This window comes from Drosophila santomea, chromosome 2R (assembly GCF_016746245.2).
Source record: "Drosophila santomea strain STO CAGO 1482 chromosome 2R, Prin_Dsan_1.1, whole genome shotgun sequence".
Taxonomy (NCBI): Eukaryota; Metazoa; Arthropoda; class Insecta; order Diptera; family Drosophilidae; genus Drosophila; species Drosophila santomea.
The window spans coordinates 15,415,346-15,437,215 of record NC_053017.2 but is presented as its reverse complement, the minus strand read 5'-3'; the positions used below and the strand labels follow the sequence as shown (position 1 = coordinate 15,437,215).

Genomic DNA, 21,870 nt, shown 5'->3' with positions numbered 1-21,870 from the left:
CCACAGCTCCATAACCCCACCACCCACAATTACCCACCCATCACCACCCATCGCCACCCACCGCAACCGCCTGTCCTCGGCACGAAAGCAAAACAATTTGAATTTTAAATTCGAAGCCGAGCTGAAATTTGCAACATGCCATAAAAATGCAAAATTCACAGCTGGTGAGGCGAGACGCTGCCGCCTTTGGGGGGGAGAAGCGGGGAAATGCGATGTGTAAAATGCCGGATAAATAATTAAATGCCATTAATTGGAATTGTGTAAATTTCGCTGGAAAAAGTAAGGCCCAAGCGAAAATAAGCGAAGGGAAAAAAACTGAATGCCCACGAAACAATAAATAAATAAATAAAGGCAAATAAAATGGCAAATGCTGCAATGCGGAATGGAGCGTGAGAGGTGTGTCCACTGTACACTGTCCACTGTCCAGTGTCCACTGTGTCCAGCCTATTCAGGGAAATGCCGGATGAATAAATAATCAAACTGGGAAAATCATAGTGGCGCTGGGTCGGGGCGACGAGACAAATTAATTAAATTTAACCCAGTAAACCATGGAAACTCTCCGTTGGCTGGGTGCCAGAAATGCAAGCCGCACCAAAACGAGCCTACGCATATTTTCCGCACCTCCCCCCCCATTTTCCTAACCTCCCTTCCACCCACCACATTTGCCATTCAGCGAAAAGTGCGAAAAGCAATTTAAATATTTATGCTCAAAATGTATTTAAAGCACGGCCAGCGCAGCCAAACAAAATCAAATAATGAACGAAATAAGAAAATTTCAATCGATCCGTTGGTCTGGCTCGCTGCCAGCACCGAAATAAACCAAAGCCATAAACTATATCTAGATAAGCTATAAACAATTGTATAAACAAATCGATTCCGATACCCTCTAGAATCGGAAAATGCACACGGGCCTATGCGAATGGGTTCAACTCCTTAAAATTCGTTTGGAAATCAACATTTATTTCAAGCTAATTATATCAACAGGGAAGTTTCATTTCCGTTTGATTGAAACAAATATATAGATTTATATAGAAAATATTATGTATGTTCTTGGCATTCGAAAATGCTCACACTAAGGTTTTCAGTTCCTGCGAATGCCCATAAAAAGTGGCGAAATTCCTTGAAAATTTAATTGTTATTTAAACATTTCATAAATTTATGAGCTCGTAAATGGGCTGAAAAAATAGAACAGCACCGCAAAGGAGAACGAATCATAAGATTGACAACAATGACCTGCGGAATTCGCTTGGCTCCCAAACCGAAGAATTTCCTGGCATTTTGCCCAAAAGTCAATAAAAGAAAAGAAAACGCAAACGCAAACACGACCCAGACACTAGATCCAGATAAAACTGGCTGCGAAATCAATTCCGAAACGAAAAGCGTGGTCATAAAAAGGAAATAAAATGCATGAGCATAAATTAAGCAAATAACTGTGTGGTGTGGGCTTATTTTTATGGGTCAATTCTTGTGTCATAATTTTTGGGAAAACAAATGCTCGGCGCTTTAAGCAAATTATATCAGATGCTGATTAAATTCGAATAAATTCAAAAGTATTTATTAGGCAAGTAAATGCTTAAGAGACTCCTGAAGTTTCAGAGATGCAAACCAAAAAGTATATAAAGCTTATAGATAGATATAACCTCCTTAGTAGAGGCTTTCCCTGGTATAGAAGCTATCCCACACCACAAACTGTTTGCTCTCCGGCAGCGCAATGAACTCCAGGCCATCGGCGATGTTGAGGCAGTGTTCCACGCCACCCGGACGCAGTGGATCCCACTTAACCGGTGAGATAATCTCGCAGTTGGGATCGCCGGTGCTGGCGAATGATGTCCACATGCCCACCAGTCGTTCAATGGTGCGGTACTCGGCCGAATTCTTGTCCAGCTTACTGGAGAGTACGCCATAGAACAAGTAGGAAAGGTCATCCGCGTGGCACACACCCCGCACCTTCTTGCCGCAGTTCAAGATGCGATAGTGATTGAAGTGTGACGAATCCATATCGAAGCGATACAGATACGTTGGCAAGTTGCTGGCATAGGACAGACGGGCGAGCAAGGTGCGATGGATGTCGTGCCAGAAGTTCTTGATGCTCAGCATGTGGAGGCACTCGTAGAGCTCCATGCTGGCCCGGTCGGGATCGTCGAAGTAGGACTTCTTCAGCCTGCGCACCATCTCCGCCAGCTCATCCTTGTCGATGGCATCGCGAACCTGTTTGGGTATTATGGCCTCGAAGGCACTCAGCATATGGAGCGGATCATCCAAGGTGGTGCGATACGAAAAGAGTCCTTCGAACGAGGTGCCGCCAATGATCAGTGGAATGGAATTGCCCCAGGCGCTGGACAGCTGCTCCTGCTGCGACTTGGGGATCACACAATCCTCGCCAACATATGGCTCGATAACCGGGGCAAAGGCCAGGATCTCGTAGTCGCGCTGCTCCTCCTGCGTCACGATCTCATTGCAGTACTGGGCCAACTTGCTGGCTGGGATCTGCTGGAAGAACTCCAGCAGTTCCTTCTCGCTCTCCAAATCGCCGGCATAGCCCAGTTCCTTGCCCAATCTCTGTGGCCACTTGCGATCCGGTTGCGTGGCCCAGGCGCACAATGCCGAACCGGATTGCACGATGGCGCGATGGAAGAGTCCTCTGGCCTGCTCCGTTTGCATGAGGATGTGCGTGGATGCGCCGCCAGCCGATTCGCCGAATACGGTTATGTTCTCGGGATCGCCATTGAAACTGGCTATGTTCTCCTTGACCCAACGCAGTGCCTGGATCTGATCCTTCAGACCCGCATTTCCCGGTATCCTGAGCGCCTTGTCCTTCAGACTCAGGAAGCCCAGGGCGCCCACGCGATAGTTGATGGTCACCAGCAGGACATCGTGCTTCATAAAGTAATCGGGTCCATAGAGTTCCCGCGAGGCTGCGCCCACCTGGAAGCCTCCACCGAAGATCCAGACCATGACGGGCAGTGGTTTCGGGGAGTCCAGCCTCTTGGCATAGACATTGAGGTACAGGCAATCCTCGGATCCTTCGGCAGCGGTGGTTATGGAGTTCCTCTGCATGGGCTTCTCCCGGGCATAGGTGCAATCCCGGACTCCCTGCCACGAGCTTGGCGGCTGTGGTGCACGGAAGCGCAGCTCACCCACCGGCGGCTGGGCAAAGGGAATGCCCTCGAAGGAGTAGTACGGCTCGCCATCGTAGACTGTCCGGCGCTGCTGACCCTTCAACTGGCCATATTTGGTGGCCAGCTCCTTGGTGTGACCCGTGGCCAGCTTGTACTGCACCACCTTATGGCCAATCACCCTGTAAAGCGAGAGAGAGAGAGAGAGTGAGCAGTCATGATGACTCATCGGTTCAGCACGCTTCTGAACTTTGCACTACTCACTTGGCGCCCAGTTTCAACTTGTCACTGAAGCTCACGCGCAAATCCATTGCTGCCTAATCTCAACTGTGACACTAACTAAAGTATTATATTAATATTAAGTATACGCACTACAATCTACTTTGGCCGCAAATCCACAAATCCACAAATCCTCTCTGACACTTCCAACGCGCTCGAACGCCAGACAGAGACTGAAAACGCTTCTCGCTGCTCCAGTTGATGATAAAATTGTTTAGATAGTCCCATAGCCGCGCCCTCAAGTGGGGGCCAGTGGGGCGACCATAATAATTACCGCTGTTCTGGAGCCACCCAGCCCCACAGCACCCCAGCACCACTGCCCCACTCAGTGAGTGGGTCGTGCATATGCGCTGTCCATATGCGGATCAGCCATATTCGATGGAGCACCGAATCCCTAATTCAGTTCGAACACAGCGATATTTGGGTGCTGGAAGCGATAAGATTCGAGTGGTAGATGAGGCTGAAATCACACATTTTTGGTAAACACTGCCAGGTGGAGATTAAAATGTGCAGTTAAACAGAAGTATCATTACTGGGGATACTGGCAAGGTTAATGGGGAGATTAATAAAAGATGGGTTTAGGGAACCTGCCTAATTGAAATTGTATCTAAGTTAATGGGGCACAAGTTAAGGATCTAAGTAATTTATATATAAAGTTCTTATTAAACCACTTAGAATGAAAAGTATGTTAAAGTATGCTGTAAAGTTAATATTTATTTTAATGCTTGGATTATTGATTTAAGTATCTTCTAGATTTAGGCTTTGAGTATTTCGAGCTCATTGTATATAGATTACCGCATGTGCATACTGTTTAACCGAAAAAGTAACTTAAATAGATGTTGCAAATTCCACGGAATATTTGATGGAGCAACGAAAACGTGGCTGTCATTAATGAGGCATTTAAAGGCTCCTTGGAGTTGCTGCCTTTGCATTTAAGTTGATTTTGCCGAGGCAATTCACTCTTTCCATTTGCGCCAAACAACGATGACGATGGTGATGATGCTGATGATGCTGATGACTTAAGAGGCTGAGTGGGTGGTTGGGTGAAAGGTGGCCAGAGTGGGTGGAGTGGGTAGAGTGGCTGGTGTGGTTGGAGTGGGTGGTTTCCCTGGCAACGGGACTCGCCATTCCGTAGAAGAGTCTCCTGCGGCTTTAGCCTGTCTGGTCGCCTTGGTTGGCTGGCTGGCCTCTCTTGTTGTTTGTGCATTAGTTAATGTGATTATTTCACACTTCGTCTGCTCTGAACTAACATTTAATTTGGCTCCAACTCCCTTGCCTTCCTTTTCTTTCCTTTTGCCCTTTTGTATGTTTTCCTTTTGTTTGTTTGCGTTTGCGTCAAGTGTGTGTGCGTTTACTTAACTTTTGTTATCACTTAAGATGCGTTTAGGATCGTGTTCTAAATGCTGCATCTGCCTATGGCCCTTAATTCCAAAATATGTACTAAGCATTGGCTCAGCGACTTTAGAGACCTTAATTAAAGCCTTTACGCCTTCTGTCTCTGCATTAAATCTTAACTTGAATAATTCAAGCCCTTTTGGGCCCAATTCAATTTCGTTGGCTATTTCGCCTACATTGTTTCCGCTTCTCCTGTTGCCAGGTGGATTATTGGTTGCCTGAGTGTGTCTGAGTGCATGCCCCACACTCACTGCATTCCTGCCCCCAAAGTACCCACATTGTGCAAACTCGTGCTGCACTGTTGGTGTTGCCATCGACTAAATAAATAAACATTGCAATCTATGTTGGAGAGCGTTTGTTTGGCTGTGTTGCTGTTTTCTTATTTGCTCCGCTTTTCAGCTCGGCGCCATTGCAATTGCAAACAGGCTACGCATTTGTCTATATCCATCTACAGTGGGCACCCACTAGCTAGAACTCAGATGCAATACAATATCTATGAGACTTGGTTTCGCTAAAAGTACAATATCATACTTTATACTTATCTTTCATGTTGTATGCAAAGTAAACTATGTTGCTTTGACTTGCGTTCATGCTACGGACGTTGCACTGTAGCTCTGTGTGCACTCCATCCACGAGTTATTCGCTCTTGGCATGACGACCTCCAAGTGCTTGCGTCTGCTTCAGTCCCTCCTCCACGGCGTCCCCTCTTTCGCTGCATCTTCATCGCCTCCTCCTCTTTACGGCAGTGTTTACATGAAGTTGGCAGCGCCTACTTGCCAGAGGTGACGACCCCCGACCTCTGACCTCCTACCCCCGACCTCCAACCGCCGACCCATTGCCCCTCGCCTTGTCCCACTTCTCTTTTTGCCACTGTTTTTCCTCATCACTTTTTGTTTTTGTGCTTCTGTTTTTCCCCGTTTTTGGCATTTTTCTTTTTTTTTTGCCAAACACTCGCTTTTTACTTGATTTCACGGGCTTTTCGCCTCGATTTTTCATGGCTGCCGTCATCGAAGGAATTCGAGGCAATAAAACTTAATTCAAAGTGCTGCTGCTGTGGGGTCAAATTGGAATTCAATTCAATTAGAAAAGTATGTGCGCCTAAATCCGAAAACCAAAACAAAATCAATCAATTTTGTTTGTCAAGTCGAGTGCACTAAATAAATAAAGTTTCCAATGCTCTACACTCTTTTCGTATGAATCAAACTTGATTCACATGGAAATAAGTATGCCTTCTGCTATACTGTGTTGTTTCAATAAGGCATTATTATAAATAATTTGTTTACTGTTTTAATTGATTTTTTTTGCTCGCCAAATTTGGTATTTCAGGCGTGCAGTGTAAACATTGTACACAAAATATTAGCAAATTGTGGGATAAATTAAATAAATTATTGTGCACTCGCAGAACCTTCGGAAATATATTTAATTCTGCTCAAATTGTTTCCGGTAAATTGAGTTAGTTTTTCTACAGTTTTCAATATTTATTACAAGTTTTCCGATTTGAAAATGTACTGTGCACAAATCGTTGCATACTTTTTGGGGCCAGAACCTTAAATGTAATTATTACTTAATAGTATGGGTAAAAGTGCTAGGAAGTGGAATTAACATGTGAACTTACTTTTAAATTGATAGCAGCGTTTTATGATTTTATGGAAATTTGGTATAACTAACTGATTAGCGCCTGAGTTGACTTAAGATAACACCACTGATTAACTAACCAGTTAGTGTGTGTGTGGCAAACCAGTTTATGTGCTAAGCAAACTTACTAATTATCCATCTAAATTCATCCGTCAAACTGACTGATTAACGAACTAGCAGCTAGCTACTTGGCGTACTTAGTTACTTACTAGTGGCTTCAGTTCAGTTAGTTCCTAGTTAACCACTAGTTCCTGCCTCCAACTGACTGATTACCCAACAGTCTCAGCTCTTTAGCTTTCTTGGCTCTTTGCGGCTTTCGTCTCCCCAAATCGACGCTCCAGTTGAATGCGAATGCGAATATGTGGTTCACTTCATTTCGTCGCTCCATTTTGGCTTTTCGATTCGTGGCTCTGTGTGCTCGTGTGTGTGTGTGTATGTGTGGGTGTAAGCGTGTTTATTTTGAGTGCGACTCAGTGTCTGTGTGTGCGAGTGTGTGAGTGTGAGCTCCCCACGAAGCCGCCGTCGACGTCGCTGCGACTGCGCCGCTTGTTTTGTTTGTTTGCATTTGTTTTAGCTGCCTTACTGCTGCTGCTGCTTCCTTTGCCTTTTGCTTTTTGCCTTTTGCTTTGTTTTTCTTGCGGGCACAAGAACAAACGAACGAGGGCAGCAGCAGCAGCAGCAACAACAACAATGCGTCGCAGGGCTCCACTCTATCAGCAAACTCGCCGTCGTCGCCGCCGCCGCCGTCGCAGCTGGCGTCGCTGGCAGCGTCGACGCCGGCAGCGGGCGCTCGATCCGTTCTTGCCGCCGCAGTCGCTCTTTTCAGTCGTCGTCGTCGGCCGTCGCTGGCATCATTATACCGTTCCATCGTCGCGCGATTTTCAATCTCAATTCGCAATTGTTTATTGCTCGAATTAAATATATATATATATGTAAATGTACATTTGTGTGTGTGTGTGTGTGGTTGTTATCAATAAGAACGCCAGTATGTGTGCCAAATCGAAATTGATAAATGCACAATATAAAGTGTGACAGCAACAACAACGAAAACAACAACAGCAAGTAGCAGGAGCCAAATGAGTGTATTAATAATAAAAGCAAACAAAAGTTCAATGTCTGTGCTCGCCACTGCCGGCAACGGTGGCAGTGCCCCAAAAACTGGTTTTCCCAAATGAAGTGAAAAGAAAATGTATAACCAGCAACTTAACGACGCCGCGTCTGCTGAAAAATAAAACAAAAAACAAATAACAAAAAAAAAAAAAAAAACAGCAAACATAACGAGCAACTTTGTGCCCTTTTCCAGTTAGTTAATCGCCGGCTATCATCTTCAAGGGTTAACTTAAAGGTGTCAGTCGCTGGAGATGCGCGCGTGCTTTCAACTCGTCGATGAGTCAGCGCAGTTTGGCTCAGTGTATTCGATAATCGAATTGCCGCCAGGCAGTTCAATGATTTCCATGCGGGAACTAATAAAGCGCGCAATTAATTCAATTTCAAGCAGTTAAAGCTGTGCACTCGGCATGCCGTTACAAGTGGCACTGTTGCAAATGAATGGAAATGCAGGAATTACCAAGCGAATGGATTTAAATGCGACACCAATGTGGCCAATTTCTTATAATATTAACAAATGAGAAAATAAGAAGTTCAAAATAAATGTGTTAAACAATTCCACTGCAAATCAAACTGTCTAGCAATTTGTATCCTTAGTTGAACAAAGTTTATCACTCTCGCCTTTCGTTTGCTTATCATAGAAAGTTGTGATTTTAATTCGAAATTAGATCAGATAACACTATGGTGTATGACTTATTATTTGAAGTTTTTGAAACTTGGGGAAATCCCATCTCTAGGACCCAGCGGGTCAAGTTTTTTTTGGCCATTATGCAGTGTATCTTAACCTGTCATCGCGGTGGCAGCGCCATTAGACCTGCGCCTGTGTGCGTGCGTATCTGTGTGCCGCGAGTTGAAGTACAAGTACAAGTACAAGTACACGAAGAAGTAGAAGTAGATGACTTAAGCAAGTGAGGCGGCGCGAGTCAAGAACACCAACTACCGTTTCACTTTGGGCGCTTTAAACACGCGCATTTTTTTCTGCCGTTTTCCGCGTGTGTGTTTGTTTGCGTGTACCGTTCTAAAAATAAAGCCAACGTTCCATGCGCAAGCCCCCTTTCTAGATTGTGTCTACAATATATGTACATATGTACTTACTTATACTTATGCACATATGGACATACTTTTGCCACATTTTTCCTTTGCCGGAAAGCAAAAGATTGCTGGCCGTGTATTTCTTTTTATCGGTTATTTAATGTGATTTATTTGCGTGCGAATGTTGATTTATATCGCCCGAAAGCAGTCACAGTCGCAACTATAACAACAATATCAACTCGCTGCTTTTATCACGCACATGGGCACTTAAGTGGGTCAAAAAATAATTGGCACGCCCCCTCTGGCGCCGCCCTTGCCACACACACACACACCACACCACACACCAAACACGCACACACTAAACAGTTTACTGCTTGTCCTTGTCCTCCCACATTGACCCACTTGGGTGGGCGTGGCTCGACTGCGAGTTGGGGCTTTAGTTTCGGTGTTGTTATGTTTTGTTAGGTTTTGTGTTGCTTTGTTTTAGCCAAGGCCAAGCGGCTCACTCCCGTTACCAATTCGCAATTGCCTCACAACGCCACTCACACTCACAATTGACTTCTGTTTACGGACAATCCAATCAATCGGTTTGTTTGGAGTTCAGATGCCTATCTCAACTAACTAGCTCATGTTAAATAGGCACATTAAATACTTGGATTTCATCGATTTTCTCACCTCACACTGAAGTCAATTAGGTTTTCGATATAATTGATTCATTACCCGCAGTCTTTTTGTATGCATTTCCTATGCTTTATAACTAATGGTAATCATAGTCAGCACGAGTACTGCGCTTAAACGATAAGCTGTAATAATATATGTATTTCATTTAGGTACTTATAATTAGTTTGCTAGTTACTTTTTTACTTGTTGTTAACGAAAGTCACTGGGTAGCGTAGAATGTTTAACTCAAAACTCAATCTAAAGTTTGTTAACTATTGGGGAAATCCCTCAACCTTTCGCACTGCCCCATGCTTTGCGTTTACTTTCGCTCGAGTGCGAAGCTTATTAGCCAACTTGTGCAGCGTAGTTTCCACACTTTTCCCCCCAAACATTCTGTTGTTATGGTTATCAACTGCCACGCCTTTCGCACGAGCTCCAATTGATTGCCAGGGGGGGCGGGGAGTGGGCAGTCGAAAGGTTCACGCGATACTCATTCCCATTCCCAACGTGTGGAGCATTTGTGTGGCTGCATTTTTGGGAAGCAACAGGTGCTGTTTACTGAGTATGCAGAGAAAAAAGTATTCGAACAGATAGCTCATTGGCATAATACATACTACTAATCGTAAATCATTGAGTCACTTATGTTTAATTTAGTCCAACTATAAGAGTGGATAAAATCAGTTGTTCTATGAGCAAGCAAAAGGCGAGTTTTGATAAAAAACTAACTTCATTAAAAGTGGAACTAAAAAGCAATGATCATGTGCTGTGCGGTTTAATGTACGCCAGTGTTGCGCCTCCATTAGGCCTGGCATGTTGCATGTAATGCATAATTAGTTACCTCTTAATCGCATGTGTTTGTGGAATTTCGCAGCACCCCGGGAACGGATACGGATGCATCATTATCATGCTCATCACCATCACCATCCCCATCACCATCATCATTATGAGCATTGTGATCATTATCATGGCGAGCGTCATCCGTCGTCGCGTTCGCGTTTTATCCACGCCCAAGTGCACACAGCAAACATAAACAGAAGGAGAGCGAGAACGTTTATATCGGTTTCAATTAAATTTAATTTGTATCGTGTTGTAATTAAGGTGCCGCACACACACACTCAGATGCCGTGAAATCTCTAATTAATCTGCCAGAGAAAACACAACACAACGCAACACCAAACACATGAAGTGATTCATTCAATCTCAATTGAATACAATTGAGCAATTGAAATGCTGTGAAAAAATGATCCACATTTGTGGAACAAAAAAAACTTAAAGTATTTGAGTGCTCAGTGACCAAGTGATTTCCCCTCCCAGCTCAAAATGGCTCAAAACCTGACCATGTTGGTGGCCGAGAGCAACGGCAGTAACAATAGTACAACAAACAGCAATGAAAACAGCAATAGCAGCAACACGCCAGTCATTTTCAAGCCAAAGGATACGAATGGCTGGAAGGATTACAAGAAACTAAAGACATATCTCATACTTAAAGATCAGCAAAGCGAAAAGGTAACATGGCAATGGTTGCACAATCGATGATCCATGACAAGTTATCGATTTATTCGATATTTCTGCTTCAACTCAATAATAATAGTTTAGCGAAAGTCATATGATGACCTCAAATTGTGTGAATGATGAATGCTATTGTAGTTTTATGATGTTCAGTTAGTGTTAATTTGAAAAACTGCCGGATGTGACCTACAAAAATCGATAACCAGCTCGTACAAAACACAATCGAAAGTTATTGCTATCGTTGATAATTGCGCTTCTATCTTATAGATAACAGTGTCAATCGCGCATTATAGAAAGCGTTCTTCGGGGTATTCAATATGCCCGTGCAATCAATCAATATTGACCCAAATTATAGACTAAACAAACAATTAATAATAAACCATAAAGATAAAAAAACTTAAGCTGACACAATTCTGAGTGTTTTATAATCCTCAGAGAAGGAAACAAGTCCATTAATTAGTAAAAGTTACTGACTCCGGGGGAACTACTTATATATACATATTTCAGCTGAAAAAGTGGCTGAAAAGTTGTGAACAACTTTTTTGTACATCAAACAGAAATGTTGCCGACCGCAATCCAGATTTCCTCCCACTTTGTTTTATAATTAACAGAACAAACGCCACAGAAGTTATGAAAGAACGGAAAAAAGTTGCCCATAAAAAGTTATTAAACGGTCATGACCCCCATTTCGAAATGCTTATCAACAGCGTGAAAAGCAAAAACAAACAAAAATGGGGTCTAAAAGAGTTTTTTTTTTCTGTTTTTTGTTTTTGTTTGGATTTATGGGGGGGTTCTGCAGACTAGAAGTGAAGTCAACGAGGGAGCATGGAAAGCGGACATAAAAAATGAACAGCAGAAAGAACATCTATAAAAACGAATGACGAACTTGTTCCTCCACAAAGCCAACTGTCAGACGTCGGCTTGTAAGTGGTCGCCCAGGGGGAGGGGGGCTGCAAGGAGAAGTAGGGGGTGGAGAAGGGGAAGGGGGAAGTGGAGACGCCACCGAGCCATTGGATCAATAAATATAGATGACATGGCACTGTCCAGATTGATGTGATATGTGTATGCGAGAGCCGCATGACAAAGCAAACAAACGAAATGGAAGCAGATACAGATACAGATACAAATACACTCGAAAATATGTATATGTACTGTGCTCACTGTAGGTATGGATACTTTTGTATCTGGAAGTTACCCATGCTGTGCCCGTTGTGCAATCAAAATGCGCGCCTATCAATGTCAGAGAATCTGACACAATGAAATACGGAAAGTAAACAAACAATTAAATTTACTTAGTGCCTAATAAAATATATGAATGTCTGACCCCAGGCTCGCCGTTTTTTTCGTTTTTTTCTAATCTGAGTGGACAGCTGCCCAGATACACAAGACGAACTAGATGCAAAGATACATAAATTCGGGCGGTTTAAAAAAACAGATTAGCCGGCACTGTTAAAAAAAATGCATAAAGTTACTCAAATGAAACGAGAGCAGCCACTCTGTCGTATACGTAATATGGAGCTCATCATTCCCTTTGACGGTTTATGTTATATTTTTTTGGGGGCGCGTTTCCGTTTTCACGTGCGTAAATTAATTTGCATAAACACAGATGACGTATAGCTGCGCATTCCCGTGGGCTGACAGGGCGTATGCGTAACGCACGTCTGCTTATGACAGCACCGTGCCAAAACTGATAATACTAATTACTCAAATTTTAAAAATGTTTCATGCTTATACAGACATATGTAATGTCTAAATGTCTAAAGTGACACATAACTTTTCGTTCATAGAGAAACATTTTGGGTCAGGGATAATCCTCGAGATTCTTGAAATAATTCTATTGCTAAACCCAAAGAATCCAACGAATCTGAAAATCTTCCAATTGTGTTAAGCTCTTTTATTAAATGCTCGCTGCCGGTTGCATCACGAAATGTTTTATTCATGCGTTTCAATCCATCAATCAACTTAAATTTAATCTATCAATGTCGTTTCTATGTCAGCATGTTGAACATTTATGAGCATCCAAAGACGTCTTGCTGTTTTGAAGTGCTTGGAAACTTAAATTTAGTCAATTATTGCCACGCGCTTGCGGGATAATTTTCGGTTTTGCCAATTTGTTGCATTGCATTATTCACTTGGCGTAAAGGTCGTCACTATGAATAGGATTTAGCAGTTGCCTGCTAAAATTGCCAGCTTTGTTAATCGATTTTAAATAGAACCATATTTGTGTATTTCACACCTCCGATGTGGCTGCTTTCACAGCTCTGCTAAATGAATCTGTCAATTTTCGGTTAAGGTCTTTTGATTCTGCTTCAGCCCATGACTAACACCATCTTGTTTTCACTACCATTTCAGGCATCTCATAAACCGGAGTCGGAGCGATCGTATCAGCTGCGAAAACGCTCCACGCCCGTGGCCGAAAGAACCACTTTCGTTTGCTACACCTGTGGCACGGACACGCCCTCCTCGCAACTGCGTCTCGTCTACTGCTGTCCAAATGCCGAAAGGGAGCCCTATTATCCATTCATCAAGACCATGAAGGTGTACAAGAACGCTAGTCCAATTAGCCCGCAAGGTAAGTGCGTTGAGTACCAGCTGTGTCCATCTCAACTAAGGCAATCATCTCTTGGCTTTTTAGGCATGGTCCAGGTCTGCTCCGCCTGCAACGAGAAGCACTCCGGCTTGGCGGAGGGCGGTCCACCTCCAGCTACGTCCAGCACCCACTCCGCACTGGGTGCAGGTTCGCCCAGTGCTGGCCACTCGCTGGAATCGAACTCGGCCATGTACAGTACCAGTGGAGCAATAACCGGCAATAGTGGAGCTCAATTCGGGGGTCGCAACTCGCCATCCGAGAAATCGCTGGCCAACTCGGACTCCATGAGTAATGTGCGATTTAGGGTAAGGAATTCGCCGATAACTGCCAGTACGATAGTAGTTGTTTCACTTCAAGTACATAGTTGCTGAGCTAGAAGAAATTTGTTCATCATGACAATTAACAAAAATCCATCAAGAATAGTACGGCACATTGTATTGTATCTGGAAAGAAACCCGTTCGTATTGGTTGTAATAGGAAATGGTCTCTTCTGAAACTAATTCTTCCTGGTTTGCTTGAGAAGAATCGGTTATTTCATAGATGACGCAGTTGAATGAATAGATTGTCAATAACAATTTGTGAGCTTTACTCGAGTGAGATTCTCATTTGCCTGCATTATAAATAAACCATTTTATATGCATATGCATGTGCGTGTGCGTGTGCTCACAGAGTATCGGTTAAGTGCGCAAACATGGAAATTTACTAGAGAGTGCGCGGGAGATAATAGTTATGGTGTACCAATATATGTAGGAATAACAATGATTGCACTTATTACAGCAAACTGGTGGGAGAGACTGAGAGGATCGAATCGGATAGGATGGGATGGGATTGGATGGGATCGCCTGGGTCAGTAGCAGTGGCACCCGCAGCAGCGATAACCATGCTCACATTTCCAGCGATTAGCCGGCACTCACTTGCCCCCTCAGCGGTATGCGATAACCCAGCTGATCCGGGACCCATTAAAGTGCCAGGCGTCTGGGAGTGGGCATACACAGTCGACAGATAGACGGTTGGCTGGAGGATGGTTCACGACCTGGAATTGTTGAGTAATTCATTTGTAGCCAGAAGGCCGTCGGATAGGCAAGGCTTATCAGCCTCGGGAGTGTTCTGTTCTCTCCCCCTGCCACCCCCCTTTTGGGAGCTCTAAGTCTAAAATGGATTCGATCGTCAGCATGCTGGCCAATTTGAGTCAACAAATGCCCAGATTAGATAGCCGGGACCCCTGTTCATTGCCCACGGCAACCGTGCATGTGCCTCATCCTCCTCCTCCTCCTCCTCCTGCTGCTCCTCCTCCTGCTCCTCCTCCCGAGAAGAGCAAACAAATGTGGAGCAAGTGCGAGTGTAGCAGAGAAGGAGGAGGAGGGACCCAAACGAAATTATCGTCTAAACAAGACAGCACATATGCGGGGGCAATAAAAACTGGGTAAACTTGGTCGAGTCAGAGTCGGTTTTTTTTTGTGTCAGCTTAAGGCATCTGCCTCGAACCGGTTTACTTGTCTGCTTTTTGCTTAATTCTACTTAAACGCTTTTTATTTATAGCCGCCTGTTGTTCTTCTTGTTGCTCTCGAAGCGCCTTTAGTTTTGTTTATTTTGCTTTTAGTTCTGTTGTCGCATTCTTCATTTTTTTTTTTTTGGCTTTTTTGTTTTTTGGTTTTTTGCCCCCCCAAATTCTAATTTGAAATCTTTGAGCTTTTCGCCGTAGACAATTGAAAGACTTGTCGTCGCCTAGCTCATAAATTATTACCATCTTCTTCGAATTCACTCCTCATATTCGCATGCGTTTATTCTGGGATTTATGTTTGTTTTATACGATCGTGTATAGTGAAATACTTTTGTTTAATCTGCCAGTGTCTGTTGACTATTTGTATAGCTTAATTTGTCTTTTAGTTTTTTCTGCTTGATTTACTGTTTCGTTTTGCTGATTTTAGTTTTCTTAGATTGCTTCCTGTGTGGCCCCTAGTCATTATTTATATTTGCCAAACAGCATAGAGTCAAAAGCTTCTACATTATACCTAATTCTTTGAGAATTCAGGCATGTCTGCAGCCTTGACAGAGTTGATTGACTTGAATACACGAAATGATCTCTGTGTTTCTAAGCAATTGCTAAATGCGAAATGTTTCTTCATGTGTCATGTGTTTCGGCTTTGATTAAACAGTAGTCATCTGGTTGCTAAGCATGTGGTTCGGAAAAAAGGGAAAATTTCCAGCCCAATAATTTATCTTTGAACAGGTGTCTGCCATTCGCTCTATTTTCCATATCTGTGGCTATACAAATACAACATGCGTGTACAGTGTACACATCATATACGAAAGCTCGCGTTATTCTGGGTTTATTCAGGTCATTGCACAATCGAGCAGGGTTTTCGAAACGCGTTTTCTTGCATAAAGGAACAGTAAACTGAAGCACAAAATACGAAATTAAATATAGATAAATGCAAATGTTTATCAATACGCCAGCGACAATAAAAACAATGCCAACAGTAACTCAATATTTAAACAATTCGTTCCAAATTGTTTACATATGTATTGTCTTATTTGTTGATTTCCATTTTTCATTTTCATGCGACTCCGACTCCACCACTCCGCACTATTTGCATTACGGTCTCTGGGCTTTGAATTGCAAATGTTTGGCTTGGCAACACACTAGAGAGAAGTAGGATCGGATCCATATCTGCTGACTATCATTCCTCGTCCTTCCCCAGATAGCACATTTTAAAGGTTGTAAATGTATTAATCAAACAACGGCCGTCTCGCTAAGCCGAGTCATTCAACTTTCTGGAGTAGTAAATATCAATAAATGCTGATAAATGCCGAATGTCCAAATAAAAAAAGTTCCGTATAATCAGTTCGTCGGTGGTAAAACAATCAAGCTTGATTTTACGAATAGATTTAGCTCCTTTGTTTGCAGTTCTACCCACAATTGATTCAAGTGATCACGAACACATAATTTTTAAAGATTAGAAAAGAATTCCTCTGTTACTTGAGGGCCTTTTGAAAAGCAAATTGTATTCAAATATGGATATTGTTGACATACATCAACTAATTGGTGCCAAGTCATGTTCGGTATAATTAAACAAATAAACAAAAGCAATAGTTAACATTCAGCTGGCTTCAACTTTGAACTGCAGTAATGATTGATATCAGCGGTTGTAACACGAAATCATCTAATTAGCCCTAAACGAACTGCGATAAGGAGCTTTTGGTTTTGGAGCGGTACTCGCTCTCGCCCTCAAAATATAAGTCGCAAAACCAAGGGAGATAAGTGATACCCACACGGTTCGAACTGGATCGAATCGGTATTGAACGGCAAAAGCCAAAAGCAAAACCAGTCGATCGCCAGTCATAGTCGAGTGCCTACTCCTTGAATAGCAAATCAATTGTATAAAATATTTAATAAAATTTGGTTGGTCTTTTTTCCACGCTCGCTAGCTGATTAGATAGGGTGGAAGTTAGTCTTTGGGGAACGACGACAAGGCAGCTGGCCTGGCATTCGCTGAGTACGAGAAGAGCGTGTGCGTGATATTCTTAGAACGAACACACAAATAGCTTCTAAAATCTGTATGTTTTCATTTTCATTCCATTATTGATAGCCCTACGAGACGAACTCGAACAATTCGAACTCAAACACGGCACGCGACCTCAAACAAATTCGTCGCAGCGATTCGCGTCCCAATTCGCCGAGTTCCAGCCAAGGAGCCATCGAAAATGGACACGGCCAGTATCCGTAAGTAAATCTAATATTATCAATACTCCTACATCCATATATCTAATGACACGCTTTCTTCTTGCAGTTGCTCCATTTGCAAAGTGCTGTGCCCCTCAAACAAAATGGATTGGCTCTCCACCAGTGCCGAGCACATGAACTCCCACGCCATGCACTTTCCCTGTCTCAAGGCCAACGCCGTAACCAGCAACAACAATAATAATAATAATACCAATAACAACAACAATAATAACAATAACAACAACCACGAACTTAACAGCAATCGCGTGCTAGCCTGCAAGGACTGCAAGGATTACTTGGCCAGCCAGTGGGAGACCATGGATGCGGAACGCGTTCCCCTAGAGCACAGAAGGTTATCCATATTATTTCCATGCATTATTGTAAACATTTCTAACTGGTGTTATCCACTTGCAGATACAACATTCCTTCCCCCATGCTGACCTCCAGTTCACCAAACGGATCTCGCCACGGCGCCATCAGTATCAACACTCCGCCCTCCACACCATCCATATCATCCTCGACGCCTGCCAGCACCTCCATCTACTGCTATCTCTGCGGGCTGCACTCGGACCTCACGTTAGCCAGAGTGCTCTATGCCAGTAAAGAGGTACCGTCATCGAGCAGGGCAATAGAGATATTAGATAGTTCAGAAGGATCCTTCACGAGCGTTCCACTTAATAATATAAGTACAAGTGGGAATGATATAAGATAGACATACATACTGGTGTAAAGATTCATGTACTAAGTGTACAAAGTTATTGAAATGGCTAGAGGCTGTGCTAACTTGATTTCCATAAATCACATGAGTTTGCAATGTAAAGCAATGGACACTAGCTGCGTTACTAATGCTTCATTTGTGTTTGTGTTCAGTGTGTTAAGTGGCCACTTAATTTAAGCCTCATTGTATTCACGCTTTTTTGTGTGCATTGTAATCTCTTACCAAACATGTAATTTGCTGATAAGTAAAGCCGTTTTCCCATTTTCTATGAATATTACTGCATATTAGTGCAATTGGTATTAGATAGCGTTCATAGTTATAGATATACAAACGATATATGTTGCGGCGAGCAATGATTAGCAGATTAACCAAAATCGAGATATGTTTTAGTTTCTTTAGGTGTCAATCAGATATCAACAGGCCAGTGGAACAAAAGCGTGAAGTATCAATAGCTCTTATAGTTCCAAGAAAGAGTTAGCATTTGCAAACAAACTTAGTTTTGAATATTCATTATACCTATGATATTTGTTCTAACATATGTGTAACCTTTACTATCTTTATTTTCTTTAGGGTTCGCGTCCGTATTTCCCACTGTTGCTCAAACACAATTCACTTCCCAATGCGGAGCAGTTAAGAAACAATTCCGCGTTGGTTTGCACCTTTTGTTACCATTCCATGTTGAATCAATGGCGAAAGTAAGTTCCCAGACTTTATATCAAATATTGAAATGGTCATTAATGTGATCTACCTTCTTGCAGGTATGAGGCTCAAAGTCCCAGCGTGAACCCAGCGGATCGTAAATACAATTGGCACGACTACAACTGTCACCTGTGCGGCATTACGACTTACCGGAAAAGAGTTCGGGCGTTACCCGTCAACGAGTTTCCCTTTGTGAAGCACCAGAAGAGCGATGATGGCCTTCTGCTGGAAAACGGGGAATACGCGGTCGTCTGCCTAGATTGCTACGAGAGCTTAAGGTGTGGAACTGAACAGAAAGCTACGCTTCACTTTTAACTTATAAAAAAGATAAATCTAGTATCTTGTACCAGATACTTTACTTGGTACTTATACAGGAAAGCAAACCAGTGGAATAGTTTCATTAGCCTGTAGAAAATTGAATTTACATTCAATTTGACAGACAGGTAGTTCCTTTTCTAGATTCTTTACAAGAAACGAAATAGATTTTATAAAATTGTATAGCTATTCAGGGAAATTAAGTTCATATTATTTTAAGTCAAGAAAATGGTATCTATTCTATTTTATTAGACTTCCTTCTTTGTTAATTGGCTCTGCGTATTGCTGAGGTACATTTAATCAGTTTAAGATTCATGTTTATGGCAGGTAGAAGCAGTTCTGTTTGGATGAATACTGGTTTGCATCACTGACGGTTCACCGCTTTTAGCACTACAATAAAAAGTTCTCATAAACGTCACATTCGTCATGAAAGTGAAAACAAACTCGCATTTGTTAGATGCTTATCGTAATAATTAATGTATTCTTTACAGACAACAAGCCTCGCAGCACGATCGCTTTGGAGTGCCCATATCCAGGCGGGCCTACAACTGGGTGCCCCAACCGCCTCCGCCGGAGGACAGTCCCGAGTCCGCAGTGGCCCGCTTGCCCTGCGGCGAGCGCACCGATCGCATTGTGAGTATTTTGTGTATTCCAGTAGCTCCAGATACAATGCAATCTGACCCCTGTCCATGTGCCAATTGTCGCCCCTACAGCACATCAACAATGCCTTGAGGCCCGTGCCAGGAAAGAAGACCACATCGCCCAAGCAGTACGACAAGTCAAAAGAAGGTAAGTGACTCCTCTTTCGGCGGGGGAAGCCGATCCGATTTCGCCCCGATTCCGTCTCTATTCTGGTAATGCGAAACGGCAAGCCAGCGCCCCGGGGTTAGCAGGTTCAAGTGAAACCCAATTCGCGTCAATAAATTTCAATTGGTTTCACTTAACTTTGAGTGTTCGGCGTTGGCCGCTTTGCTCGGACGGTCCAATAATAGCCTGAGCCCCGACTTGGTCAATGGTTTGGGTGGTCAGTGGTTAGGGCATTTGCCGGGTTCGGAGATTATTTGCAATTTACATTTGTACTCAAAAAGAATTGAGCATTTGTGGGGAATCTGTGTTATGCCTTTCTGCTTTTGCATTTTAACTGATTTCACAGTATTTTGCATATGCAAGCCAGACTTAGCGTTGGCATATCAAAGCACCTTATGTGGAATTTATAAAAATGCCGCTTTTCCGTTTCTTTGTCACCTCCACCAACACAAGTTAATACCCAAATAAATCTTGTTAAGAAGTTTACATTTTTGGTTTTTAACTCTTTTATGCTGATGTGATTTGAGGGGATATTTGAAAAAAAACCGAAACATTTTTCTTACTCAAAGGAAATCACATTTTTCAAGCATGTCCATTGTGCATTCATACACATTTGTCTTTTGCCTAAATTCAATTTTTCGGTATATACATATGTATCATATAACGCCACTGGCACTCGAGTGTCCTTAATCCCACATGAGTACCGCACCGCACACTCGGAAAAATCTGTGCAAAAGCCTCTCTAATTGCATTTCCCCAATTCGAATGGAGAGGAAACTTCAAGCTGAATAAGAAATCAACTGATTAAATGCCCAATAACAAGCTGGGACCACAAGGAAGGAGGTTTCCATGTACTAGCTGTTGTAATAAATATTGATTTTTTATGAATTGCATTGGGTCTTGGGGTGTGTGTGTGTGTGGAAGTGAGTGCTTTCGCCCCCAAACCCCCAAAACCCCCCATTCCTCGCTTATTTATGCAGCAGCAATGGCGTCGGTAAACTTCTTCAATAAAATGCCAAAAAGGAAACATCATAAAAATAAATAAACAGAGAGAAACCACAAGCTCACAGACGGTCTCCTTGTGTATTTGAATGTATGTGTGTGTGTTTGTGGGTGTATAACATTGCACACGAATTTTTATGCAGCCCACCCACCATTCCACACCATTCTTCCACCAACTGAACTACGAAACACGAACCACCACCCACTGAAAACCACCTACAAATGCCACTTCCGACAACAGCAATCCCCCAAAGAAAAAGGAGCACGAGGACGAAAAGGAAAACGAACGACTGACTGAGCGAGCGAAAGAGCGAGCACAAATAATAAAAGCAACAGCATAAAGTATTTCGAATTGAATTACTCCGTGTTATCCTGTCAACCATACGAAAACACTCAAGACCATTCAACATGCCACACGCTTCCTACGCCCCATGCACACACCCACTGTAGTCCACTGTTTCCCCAGGGGATCGCCGCCCCACCGCCGCACACACCGTTTAAGGAGTTGGCATCGATTTGCAAAAAGTATATTACCGCCCGGAAAGAGGGGAGAACTTGAAGCCACAACCCCATTCAACCCCCCACCCTCCCCCCTGTGTTGCCAATAAAACGAAGTTATGCCCCATGGTGGCTGGGCGGTTGGGGAGTTGAATAAGTAAACATAAAACCACTGAATTTACGCTTATTGCACCCGCAAACATTTTGTTTAACACAACAACAGACGTCGTCGCACTCACCAATCTCTCTCACCCTCTCCCGCTCACATTCTCTATGCCCGTCTCGCTCTGCACAGTGGGTTGTGTGGGTGTCATTTCCGGCCTCAATTTCAAAAGAAGCTCAAATTTCCACACAATTTTCCGGCTTCGCTCTTTGGCACTTTGGCTCGTCTCGTTTCGTTGCCTTTCGTCTCGTTTCGTTTCGTTACGTTTCGTGCGCTCTCGGAATGGTTTTTTACCCCACCAAATTGGGTTGGGTTTTCCCACCTACCAACCACCAAACCCCTCTCCCCCCCCCCCCCCCCCTGTGTTTTCCCTTCCTCCGTTTGACTGACAGCCGGTTTCCTTCTCGCCGCAACTTGTTCAGTCAGTCACTCAGCAAGGATCCAGCTTGGAAGCAGCAAACCCACTCCGGGACACAGTGCTGTTTCTGCCGCCTTTGGTTGTGCTTTTTACTTTAGCCACATCTTGTTGTTGCCCAAGTTGCCACCTTTGCCACAAAAATATTTCAAGCACTTGCCACCGCACACCACAACCCATCCTACAGCCAACCCCACTGCCCGCCT

The 21,870-nt window shown here is 43.3% G+C and overlaps 2 protein-coding genes across 7 annotated transcripts in view; one reads left to right on the top strand and one right to left on the bottom strand.

Annotated features, from left to right (window-relative positions):
* LOC120444956 (zinc finger CCCH domain-containing protein 18) overlaps positions 1-21,870 on the top strand; it is a 64,555-nt gene that overhangs the window by 8,452 nt on the left and 34,233 nt on the right. For 5 of the 6 annotated variants that reach the window (XM_039624968.2, XM_039624966.1, XM_039624967.1 and 2 more), the window contains exons 4-12: positions 13,086-13,305; positions 13,369-13,628; positions 16,914-17,047; positions 17,115-17,399; positions 17,462-17,654; positions 18,336-18,460; positions 18,524-18,742; positions 19,271-19,412; positions 19,493-19,568. In XM_039624968.2, the coding sequence (XP_039480902.1) occupies positions 13,086-13,305; positions 13,369-13,628; positions 16,914-17,047; positions 17,115-17,399; positions 17,462-17,654; positions 18,336-18,460; positions 18,524-18,742; positions 19,271-19,412; positions 19,493-19,568 (1,654 nt within the window). Of the gene's footprint in view, positions 1-10,376; positions 10,731-13,085; positions 13,306-13,368; positions 13,629-16,913; positions 17,048-17,114; positions 17,400-17,461; positions 17,655-18,335; positions 18,461-18,523; positions 18,743-19,270; positions 19,413-19,492; positions 19,569-21,870 lie in introns of those variants that run through there. The other variant, XM_039624969.2, reaches the window with a different exon arrangement.
* Positions 1,529-3,610, bottom strand: LOC120444959 (esterase B1). Its single transcript, XM_039624975.2, has 3 exons — positions 3,489-3,610; positions 3,381-3,433; positions 1,529-3,298 (listed from the first exon to the last, which is right to left on the bottom strand). Exons 2-3 carry the CDS (start codon positions 3,425-3,427, stop codon positions 1,645-1,647), a joined length of 1,701 nt encoding a protein of 566 aa, XP_039480909.1. The 5' UTR covers positions 3,428-3,433; positions 3,489-3,610; the 3' UTR covers positions 1,529-1,644.

What these genes read in the sequence shown, in the direction of transcription:
- LOC120444959 (XM_039624975.2), bottom strand. Translation starts at nt 3,427, where the DNA reads ATGGATTTGCGCGTGAGCTTCAGTGACAAGTTGAAACTGGGCGCCAA. An exon ending in AAGTTGAAACTGGGCGCCAA is followed by an intron (nt 3,299 to 3,380) that starts GTGAGTAGTGCA and finishes CTCGCTTTACAG; the next exon opens with GGTGATTGGCCATAAGGTGG.